Genomic DNA, 12536 nt, shown 5'->3' on the forward strand with positions numbered 1-12536 from the left:
CGCCCCGTTTCTTGGAAGGAAAATTAAGTTGTGATTAAAGTTGGCAGATAGTTGTGATTTTAAAAACAAGGTCTTTTAGTTCCGTGTTTCAGGCTCTTACTTTTTTTCTTCCTGAATACACATATTATAATGCAAAAACTTTAAGCCATTATGAATTTTTATATGTTTTATGTACACCAAAGGGTCACAGATGGTAGAAAGATTTGTTACCATGAGGTAGTGTAGCATTTTGTGATTATAAAATTAATCTGTCTCTAAATCTGTTTAAAGAGTTTTTGCCATCTAATGAGCAATATAAATTATTAATATTTTCATGTTCTTGGGGACATTCACAGCCATAATTTTACCAACACAGCTGTTTGACCTGGTGACATCATGTTTTGCATATTTTTGCATTTTAATGAGTTAGTCATTTAAAAGGTTACAAAGAAACCATAACTCATAGGTAATTAAATTATTTAGCAGAAGAAGTATGAGGAGATCTTCTGACATAGGTCACTGTGGGAAGGGAAATTCATAGCTGTACTCAGTTGCACCTGTTTATTAGGAGTCAGATGTGTACAGAAGCTTTTCCCTTAGATTATGAAATGATTTTACTCGTTGAAATATTTGAATGTCTACAACACACAAGCACACATATACACACACACATCCCCAAGCTGTGCATTTTCATTGTGATGGAGTAAGTTTAACTGTCACTCTTAATACAAACACAATTGTAGCTTACCATTTAGGGTTAACTATCTTTGAAAGTCTAGCTAGATTGGATACAGGAATATCTTATCATAACGCTTTCCTCCTTTCTTTTCTTTTCTTTTCATATTCCTCTTTCTCTTGAAGAATGAAATGATTTCATCTAGATCTTTTAGGGATTTGTACTTAATTCTGATTTGGAATTTTCTATTGAATGGAAATATCTTAAAATGAAAGGTGATTCATAGGTATAGCTCTGTATCTAGCACAGTGCTTGGTGAATAGTAGCTGCTTATTAAATATTTGTTGTATGAAATTAATGTTTAATGAATTATTGATTCAGTGAATACTTGGGATACTTGGGATCCTTCTTTATGTACTCATGTTTGCAAGTGGACTCTAGAACCACAAGCAAAGCACTCACATTTTGTTTCTTGAAAAAACAAAAATGTTTTAAACATGCTTTACTTGAAGGAAGAAAGAAAAAGGTGGCATATTTGAAGATAAAATGGTTTATGTACTATCGTTTTTAAACATATTTTAAGAGTAACTTAAAAACTTAGGCATATGTTTGCGTGGTATATGACTAGATCAAAGTGATAATATTTTGAAAGACCTTGAGCCTACCATCTATAACTATGATATTTATACAGCTTTATAATGGATTTTAGTAGGAAGCTAGGAGAATATTAGACTTTCATTTAACCCTCTAAAAGGCATAAAGGCATAACTATCTCTTTTTATAAGATAACTTTGCCCTTCCAGGTCTTCTTGGGACCATGTAACAGGGGGTGTGTGTCTGTAAGATCCCTTATATCCACTTGGAAATTTGATCTGTCATTGACACGCAACAGTTGTAACTTGTTTTCCATTTAATGTGTAAACGTGTGGGTGTATGTTTGTGTACTTGTTTTATTAGAATGAAAAGCAAAGAATATAAAAGATGTCCTAATGTTGCAGTATTAACTCACGTTTATGTCCTTGATAATGAATGGTGAATGTTTTTTTATGAAGCTGTTGTAGATGTATGGAATGCTTTAAAAAATAAAATATTGGTGAATCGGGGGAAAATGGTGGTGTTTAAACATCACAGTGTTCTAGAACCTAGGAAAAGTTAGATACACAACAGGCGATAATGTAGATAAGTGCAAAGTGAATGCTTTAAAATAAATAGCACTTGGATGACCCGGGATGTCAGAACCAGAGACAAGGGTGTGTGTTTGTCAATATATCCTTCATGTTTTACAGACTCCTAAGGGAACAAGGGAAGATACAATTTCACCTTTTCTGTGCCAAAACATTTTAATTATATCTTCTTCCAACTACAGCGGTTCAGTAACCAAGGAGCTGACATTGATGCATGTGTTGATAAAGCTGCAAACATTCAAAATGAGATTAACAAAGATTTTGAGCAAAGGGTGACAGCTAATTTTGCACAGTATTCTGCATCTGATTCAGGCCAGCATAATAATAGAATATTTTATAACTGTTTCGTTATTCAAAAGGACTTTTATGATGCATTTATATTTGTGGGTATCTTTGCATCATACTTAAAAATTATCTATCCTGTGGCTAAAACTATTTGCACATCTATGTTTTAGTACAGAAACAGTATTAAAGGAAAAAAAAACTCTCTTATTATAACTTGTGAGTTTTTTTTTTTTTTAAATCATACTTTATCCTTGGAACTCTTTGCCTTTACCTTAAATTATCTTGAGCACACTAGCTAGGGAAGGTATGGAGATGGTGAACATACATTTTCTCATTGCTTATCATGCACTAATAAAATGGCCAAGAAAAGTTATTTTCAACTTATTTAATTAATAAAACTGTAGTTTTCTTTATGTTCTTGAGCTCCTTTGAGCACATTTCAGTGTATTTCTTTTCTCTTCTATTCTCTGCTTGAAGGCAGCTGACAGTCTTCTTTCACTTTTCTTTTTGTTTGTGAAATTTTCCTTTTTTTTTTTTTCTTTTTTTATCCACTCACTTCTCCATCTGCTTTCACTTTTGTTTGCTTGGGCCGTCTCTCATCCCAACTTGATAATGAGGAATGCAGTGTGACCCTGACCTCTATCAGCCCATGCATGACCTTCTGACTCTACCATATAACCTTTGACCTTCTCTTTGACAGCTTGATTAATTACCCTGTGTTATGATTTATGAGTAAGTGCTATGTAAAAATAATAGACAACAGGTGGTCCTCTGAAAACTTTTTGTGGCATGTTTTCTTTTACTGACTAACTTGATGAGCTATTTGAAGTTGGAAACTTACTGGAATAATCTGTGTTGGTCTATATTATGGCATTTTTATACCAGGGAACGCGACATTAAAATGTAGGAAGCTACAAGTTAAAGCATGGTCGCGACAAACATTTACAAAATATTAGCTGTTACCTAAATCCACACTGGGAGGAAGCACTAAACGGAGTCAAGTGACATTTTAGGTGTTTCAGTCCCAGGTCACGTCTTGAGAAAATTGCTGAAATAATGGAGGGGGCATTTTTCAAGCAGTGCTGCAGCTCCAACAGCTATGTTTACTTTAACGCTTCACTAGTGACTTCTGATTGGTTGTCATGACCTCATCTCACTGTTGCACCTAGAATGTTGCAACAGTGACATAGACATACCCTTGTTGTGAAAAAGATGAGAATAAACACAACATACATCTTTCAGAAAAGATGAATGGGCAGTGGTTTGTCCATTTTAACCATGGGTAGACGTAGTTTATAGATAAAACACTTTGGGTTTCATTTCCCTTGAGGATGAGCACCTTTCTTCTTTCAAACCAGGCAGATAGAATGCTGAACTTGAAAAATATGATTGATAAATCTGTGTAAAGTGATCTTTTACAGAGCTTCAGCTGAAGACCAAAACGGACAGTTCTACAGGTCAAAGGATTCTACTCTGGCCCCTGACCTCTTTGGTCACGTTGGTCACATGTGGCTTTCAGTATCTGTAGGTTAATATGCAGAGCTGAGGACTTGCACCTGATTTGTTATTTAAACAACCACAAGAGATTTGAAAAGATGTAGAATTTGCTTCTGTTTTCTGTTTCCTTATAACTGGTAATTAATAGGCACATTAACTTGGATAAATCTTAAGTTTTACCAAGATTTCATTGGAATCAGAGTACATTCAGGTTTTGGTCAGGCATTTACAAATGTTAGCTATTTGTAGAATCTTCTTGACAAGTACCTTTCTATTCTGATTTAATTTCTTTAGCAAGGTTTCCTCTTTGGTTCTTTGTGTTTGGCATCACCTATCTGTTTTAGACCTCTGACCTAAACCATCATTTGTTGATTGAATGATAAATGGACTATTATTTATTAGTAAGTGCATCTTACAGACTTGAAAGTAAAGGAGGCTTGGAGACCTGTGTATTCTGTTTAAATCACAGCAGACCCTTATGCTGAATAAAATACTATGTCTAGCAATACAATTTTGAGGGTTTCTGAGTAAGATTCCATGGCTTATACCTTATAAACACAGTTCTGAAAATGAAACTACAGTTATTGCTACAAAGGATAGAAAATGGAATGAAATAAATGAAAGAGATAAAGCTTAACGTTTACCAATATCTGTCCTCTTGATCACTTTCTTGATCTTCTACTAGACTGTACACTCAAACATAGGAGTTAATTAACAACTTTATATATGCTTTATATATGCTTTGTCTCTTGAAATGTTGGATATTGGAATTGATTTGGGTAAATCATTATGCAAGATGCCAGAAGTCTTATTTATTTAGTTGTGGAATGTTAGATAATCATTTTGATCATTTTGTGTTGTTAAAGATGTTTCCATGGATGTTTGGAATGACCTACCTTTTCATCTTATAGAAACTTAGCATGAATAATTAATTAAATATAAAAGGAATACTTCAGTATAAAATGTTTAAGGTTATAAGCATTTGTTATGGAGGCTTCCTTGTTAAGAGTGGCAATGTACATTTTTTATGATATTATACATCTTATTTATATGATATATATTTTTTATAAAGTTTTGTAAAACTTTATGGGTATGTTTAAAGGTCAAAATAGGATCTCTTTTTATTCTGTGTGTATTGGTTGAGTTTTGGGGAATAGGGAGATTTTTTTAAATGGCATTTATTCTGATTTTTTAAGACATTGATATTGCATTTAAATTGATATTGCATTTAAAACAGCTAAATTTAACTATTGGTATGTTATGTGCCTTGTTTTACTTTGACTATTTACTTTGGTACCTTGATTTCAGTATATTAATGTTGACATGGCAAAAATCTCTGTAGCTTCATTATATAATGGAATTTTGGGGCAGTATTTATATTGACAGAGAAAAGGAAAAGATGACGTTTTACTACATATCTGTGGTTACAGCATGTAAGTGCGGAAGTTTATTTTGTTGCTCCAGTTTTCTGTTCCTCATTATAAAACGGTTATTAATGGTCTCTGTGAATATTGCATTAACTAATTTATCAGGAAAATTTTAATTGAAAATGTAAGTTTTTCACAGAATGGCAATTGAATTTGCAACAAAGACATTTATTAAAATTAGCTTTCATTTCTGCAGAAAGTGTTCCTGAACACTTCTTGATTGTTATTCCATTAATTAAGTTGGCAGTATGAAATATCTAAATGATAAAATATTTTCTAAATAATTCAGAGGTTTAAAAAGAAGCATTCATTGTTTGAAATCTAAATGCTAAAAATTCTTTAATTGATTTATATAGTGGTGATTTAAAAATAGAATCATTTTTCATCAGTTGATGCCTCGGTGAAAAATTGACATTGTGTCTTTATAAAATTGGACAAATGAGTCATGTAATTTTCAGTTACATAATCAATAACTTAGACAAATACTACTTCTTTGATGATTTATGTGTGTCTGATTTTTATACTTATGTAGATAGGACACATCAAATTTCAGAGTCCATTTAAAATCAAGTAAGCCTAATAATTTTTCAATCCATGATTTCCAAAAATTGAAGTAAAAACTTAGGCTCATACAAATATGGTATTATGAAAATAATGTACCTAGTGGTTAAGTTAAAAATGAGGGCAAAAGTTTTATCAATGTAGGGACTAAATTTTGTCCAAAGAGTTTACCTTTATTTGGAATTCATTCATGGTGCAAAGGTGATGCTCACATCCTATCAATTTATTAAAGTCCAACTTTGTTACATAGAGTTTGATGTTCATATTATCATTGAAATGTGGTCCATCACTATTTTCATCTCTAAGAGTTCTAAGACTCTATTTTGGGTTTGCTACTTCTAGCTCATGTATGTACGTACGTGTGTGTGTGTGTGTGTGTGTGTGTGTGTGTGTGTGTGTGTGTGTTTAAAGTTCAATTCACTCAGGAAGGCAGGGAAGAAACATGACAGGAGACCACTTACTCACGGTACAGAATCTAGTAAGGAGGCAATTTTCTTTTTGGCCTGTGGTGACCTTTTTTGACTATGTTCCTTACACCAGAGACAGTGTATGAATGCCTCTATTTCACCCTGTTTAGCAGAGTGCAACAGTGTTCTTTAACTTACTTTTGGTGGGAGGAGAAGTTATAGCTGAAATTTGAGAAGGGCATGAAAAGTTTTAAGAGGCACAAGGAAGAGGGGTAGGAACTTCCTTCAAATGTGATTTTAATAACTAGTCAAGTGTGTCCAACTGTAGAAAATCACCAAGTGACAATCTGTCTACCTGACAGTGATCACAATGAATTACAAGACTTTTGAATAGCTATACAGATTAGAATAAAGCAGGATCAAATAAAATATCTTTTGTTGGTAAAACTTTGACTTCTCAGCTAAGACACTTAAAAACAAAACAAAACAAACAAAAAGCCCTTATCATGCCCTTTGATATTGAACTTTTAAATTTCAAAATTGGTAAAGTATTTTATAACTTTTCATAAGATGGTATTTATTTAAAAGTTTTCTTTGAATACAGATTAAGGAATATGTAGGGGGGTTGTTAATCAGTTTGGTATGTATTATTATACAGTTTTCATATGTGTAAGATAACTATATCTTAATTAACAGCCCTATCACTAAAATCACAGCTTCAGTGAACTTCACACCCTACAAACTTTATCATGGTTTTAGACAGTAATACCAACTGATTGGGTGAAAAATTTTTTGAAAAATCCCAGTGAAATTTTTATGTCGATTGTGAAATCAACTACTAAAAAATCAAGTCAATGCAGCAGTGTAGCATATTTAACAATAAGATAATTGAGTCTGTGCTAATCTTACTCTATTATTACTGCTATCACTTATTTTTTAATCATATTATGGTTGATTTGGCAAAAAAATAAGTAAGTTTTAATGTTGAAGTAGTTCTACAGTTATAGTTTTGGAAAAAGTATACTGTTTTCTTTTTCACTAAGGATGAAATTTTTTAAAATTTTACTTTCCATGGCTCTTACATATTTTTATCATAATCTAATACCTTTTTAAAATATAACCTTACAGGATTTTACAAGGCAAAATTGGGACACACACACTATAGATGTGAATAGGAAATAAAAGTTATCAGTGGCTTCACAAATTTATGTTGCACATGCTTGTCAGTGGAAATTGTTAATTTCTTCTCTATTTTCTCATGGTTAAATTATTCCATCAGTTATAACGTCATATAAATACCATAAGGGTTCTTAATTATAACCAGAGAAATGTTTGCATTGCTAGAATTGTCAGACAGGAAAACACATTTCTAAAACTTTAAAGAAGGTATTAAAGCTCAGTAAGCTGTACTTTAAACTTTGGGACTTGTTTCCTGGAACTGGTGCCTAATAAAGAGAAGTTTTTATGGTAGTTAAAAATGAAAGAAATTTCAAGATTAAATAATTGCTGCCACACATTATACTAAGACATTATTTTTGTATGAAAGAAGAGACGTGGAAAAAATACAAGGTGCACAGGTAGACATTATATGTTCCTGATATTAGAGATACATAAATCTGTAGACCGTGTTAGATTAATTTTATTCCTTAATTGTGTATTCTTGAATTCAAACAAAAAATGCTCATTAAAGTGCAACTGTAAGGGAAAGAATATCTAACAAAATGTGGTTTGATATTTAAACTTCACTTTCAAAGAGGGCATTTTCTCAAAATGGGTATTTAAAAATTAATGTGGTTTGAAAGTGTGCTTGTTATTTGATAATTTATTTCAGTTATTTGGGGGGTTCTGTGAGATCTGAAGTACTTTTAAAAATATATAACTTTTATAATCCTTATGTTACATTTTTGTTCTTACAAATAATGTCTGCTTATTTATATACACAATACAGGCAAACCATTTTAAACAACTTTTTGTCAGAAAAATTAAAACTATAGTCTTTTATAAAGAAATACTTTTGTGAATATGCAACTATATTAAATCACTTTCTATGAGATTTTACAGATTTTTTTTTTATGAATTGAGATGGTTTCTAAGATTAAATTCTGCTGCCTTCTTTGCTTTCAAAACAGGAAGGATACGGAGTAATAGTGCTGAATCCCAATGAAAACTATATTGAAGTAGAAAAGCCAAAGATACATGTACCGTCATCTTCTGATAGTTCAGATGAACCTGCAGAAAAACGGGAAAGAAAAGATAAAGTCTCTAAAGAAACAAAGAAACGACGTGATTTCTATGAAAAGTATCGTAACCCCCAAAGAGAAAAAGAAATGATGCAGCTCTATATCAGAGTAAGTGATAAGATTATAACTTTCCTTCATTATTTCTTTTACTTTATCTGTATTTTATTCATATGAATTTATTTTATTAAAAGAAACAATTCTTTAATTTTTAACCATTCATTTCCCATGGTTGTTATTGGATGAAATGGTTTCTTTTTTATTCATTATTACAAACACGTCATTCTTATTTCAGTGTGATATTTTACTGAAGTCTCAAAAGCAATTAATAATGCACTGTACCAACATCAGTCTTCATCTTGGGTGGTAATGGTTTTAATGCATTGTTTTCCTATGAGCAACTATCCATCCACAGTGTTTCAGCTTAACTTCTGGAGGCAGATGGAGGGAGGAAGAGTAATTAATATCTTAATAAATATTTAAACTAGAATAGTTTAGGGATAGTGTAATGAGGGAACTCTCTCCTTTGCTCTTTTCTTACCCAGTGAACCTTTGCACTTTGCAATGCTAACAGCATGGGATTGTTATAGTAGTGCTACTCAAGGAGTTCTGATTCGTAGGAGGCACAAACAATTTTATTTGCACTTTGACACATTCTGCTTGATATACATACTGAGCATTGTATATATGAGACAGATTTATGCAATTTTCAAAGCCTGTATTATGGGTCCTAGAAATAGAATTTAATAGTAAATCATGTCAAAAATGCTACTTGGTTTGTAAAGTAGTAAATTGATATGTTCTTTAAAAGTGAGCAATTCAGAACATTTAAACATAGACAAATTAACACTTTATAAATTATATTGTAAGATAGGAGTGAAGTTTCAAATTATTCAGTTTGAGCTATTTTTACATTTCCTTTAAAAGCTCACTAATAACACATTTCATACCATCTTTGAGGGGAATAGATGACTTTCTAAGTTATTTTCTTCATTCTAGCTAATGGCATAATCACTATACTTTTGGGAATGACACTCTACACATCCAAGACTATAGGTCAGTTTGTTGAGTAAGCCAGGGCAGTTAAGCAGTATGAAAGCAGCATATAAATTCTTAAGACCCAAAATTGTATCCAGACCAAGAATACCCAAAGCTCATCATACAGCGACTCAAGTAAAACTTAGTCAAATTGCCATATTAGAATTTCTGAAAAACATCTCACTATTTAATACATTATTTGAAAAGCAAAAACCGTGATTAAATTGGAATCAGTTATGTTACCACTTTTCTTTCCTATGGCTGCATAAGGGTCAGGATGTCACCTTCTTCTCTCTACGTTGTCCTAAGCTTCCTAATTATATGATCCAGTCTATCAACCATCATTTTAGGACAGTTAAAAAACATTCTGATATCCAGATTTCAAAAATGAATTGAAAAAAGTTTTTGAAATCTACAAATCATTAAGAGCATTCACTTGCTTATGTTAAATGGAAAAAAAATAAAAGTGATTTTGTGTATTAAGTTTTTTTATTTTTTCTTACACAGTTTCCTTTATTTGGCTATGATATGTGCAGATTAAGCATTTATTTATGACATCAGTATTTTAGGTTTTATATCCTCTATTTCTCTATCTCTTATCACCATTGCTTCGATATTATTCTTTTGTTTGCATGTGTGCATTTTTTGTTTGTTTTCAAATCTGTTTCATTTGAAACAGCCTCTATTTTTTTATATATATAAAGGGAGAAAATTTTTTTTAATTTTGCTTCATTTTATTTACATGTTATTTGAATTTATTTATTTTGTATTTAAATCCAAGCTTGTTAACATACAGTGTAGTCTTGGCTTCAGGAGTAAAACCCAGTGATTCATCTGTTAACATATGACACCCAGTTCTTTTCCCAAAACGTGCCCTCCTTGATGCCCATTGCCCATTTAGCGCATCCCCTCACCTGCCTCCCCTCCAGCACCCCTCACTGTGCTCTCTGTATTTAGGAGTCTCTTATGTAGTTTGCCTCCCTCTCTGTTTTTGTTATTTTTCCTTCCCTTCCCCTATGCTCATCTGTTGAGTTTCTCGAATTCCACATTTTGCTTCATTTTTAAGATCTCTCTTTCCCTTCATTTTTTTTCCTTTAATTCTTTTTTCTATTTTACATTCCTGCCATTTTTTGCTTCTTATCATGTCTTTTTTGCTTCTTCCTTTCTTGTCCCACTTCACTCATCAGTCTCAGTTTCCATTGAAAGCATTTAAAGCAAAAACAGCAAAAAATATCATTTAGATAACACAACTATATACCTGAATAGTCTTAGTTAAGAATGTCATTTTTCCTTAATAAATACTCTTTCTCTTAAAATCTTCTGGAATTGTGCAGAAAAGCAGAATTAAGCTGGTACTCTTTAAACATACTTCTAGATAGTAAGGTGTAGTCTTGTGTTGAGAAAGACAGGAATTGTTCATTTTCTGTAAGGTGCATGAATTCTTAGATAATTTTGATCCACTTTAGAAGTGACTTTTTCTTATACACTCCTTCCAACTACATGTCTCCAAAAAGTGTTTGTAATTTTCAGACACAGAGCATGGTACATGATGGAGAAAATTAGCATTCACTTATACACTTCTTGGGGTGCCTGGTGGCTCAGTTGGTTAAGCATCTCCCTTTTGCTCAGGTCGTGATCTCACAGTTCGTGAGTTCGAGCCTCACATTGGGCTCTCTGCTGTCAGTGTAGAGCCCACTTCAGATCTTCTGTCCTCCTCTCTCTCTGACCATACTTCATTCACTAGCGCTCTCTCTCGCTCTCTCCCTCTCTCAAAAATAAACTTTAAAAAATGATTTAATTTATGTATTTCTTAACCATTTACATTTTGAAATTGATTATCTCTTCATTGGAACAATCCCATAAGGTAAGGGGATCAAATATTTTTATCCTTATTTTATAGTTAAGGAAACTGATGCACAGATGGTTCATTTTTGTCTAGGATCACATAGGTAGTAAGTGGTAGAAGTAAATGTTGAAACCAGGACTTCTAATTATGGCAGATTCTTGCTCCTTTTCTTCTCTATCACATTGTTCTAACAAGTTGCAAACAAAATATATACATGAAATATGAATTTTAAACCAACCCTAATAAAAGCATGATATGATATACTAAATGACATCTGGGATGATTAATGGATTTTTGATCAGTTATTTAATAGGTGCTATTAAATATCTGTGAATAACATAATACATATTTATAATATGTAAGTAACAAATGTATATAAATATATGTATGTGTATGTGTATACATGTGTATACATGGCTTTGAATGTAAACTCTGTGAGGGCAGGGACTTGGTCTTTTTTGCTCACTGTTACATCTCCAGAGCTCAGAAGAAAGTCTTCATAATAAATATTTCTAGAACAGAGCCTTTACAATAAAATTTTATTTGATAAATAAGGTGGTAGAGCCAGGATTAAGATACCAAACTACTACTCTACTGTTTTGTTTTGTTTTTTTTAAATATGATCAGCATCATTAAAGTATGCTGCTTGATTCTCTAAGGAAACAATCAAACAAACCAAAATAAACAAAGTTACATTATTGGTCACCTGCCTCATTTCATTGGCTGAGAATACATTACAAAAATTGATGATAAAAAGTCAGTTCCTCAAGATTTATTTGATACCTTGATCTCTATATTTTCATCTGAATATGTAAAAGTGAGAAAACTGGTTTTCTTTTTTAATTATATCATTAGGATGATAAAATTATGGATGAAAATGAAAATATTTCATCCTGATCTACTGCTATTTCTGTTTTACATACTTGCTCATAAATGTAAAGCCAGGCTGTTGCACTTGATCTACACTGTACACACTTTGTGCTTTATGGGAACTGTAACGTTGCTTCCTGTTCTTTCCTTTCGCCCAAATTCTCTCCATGTTGTAGTTCCCAGCTGAAATCTCACCTTTTCATATCACCATAATCATAGTCCTCTTAATAGATGTTGTTGTGAATGGTTAACTGTAGAATTTATCATGTGCTGTCTTGAGATATCTCTTGTGTTTTTGTTTCATAATATCATCAATATGTATCTTTCATGCTGTCCTCTAGGTCTCCCCATATTCCTGGAGATCTTTAAGCATACTTTATAGGTCAGTCCTTAAAAATAAACAGGTATGAGCAAATTTTTACAGGAGTACAGAGCATGCTCTGAAGGAGTCGGGAACTGATAATAAACCCACTCACTGGAATCCAGTCTCCTCCAAGGAGAGCAAAGCAAAGAGACTAGGCCTTAGTTC

The 12536-nt window shown here is 32.3% G+C and overlaps 1 protein-coding gene across 10 annotated transcripts in view; it reads left to right on the top strand.

The window, feature by feature from the left end:
* Positions 1–12536, top strand: part of FAM172A (family with sequence similarity 172 member A) — a 429946-nt gene that overhangs the window by 180165 nt on the left and 237245 nt on the right. For all 10 annotated transcript variants that reach the window (XM_039239378.1, XM_039239368.1, XM_039239377.1 and 7 more), the window contains one exon: positions 8146–8364. In XM_039239378.1, coding sequence (XP_039095309.1) covers positions 8146–8364 — 219 coding nt within the window. The remainder of the gene's footprint in view (positions 1–8145; positions 8365–12536) is intronic.

The sequence above is a fragment of the Hyaena hyaena genome, unplaced genomic scaffold (assembly GCF_003009895.1).
Source record: "Hyaena hyaena isolate Hyena2069 unplaced genomic scaffold, ASM300989v1 scaffold_156, whole genome shotgun sequence".
NCBI lineage: Eukaryota > Metazoa > Chordata > Mammalia > Carnivora > Hyaenidae > Hyaena > Hyaena hyaena.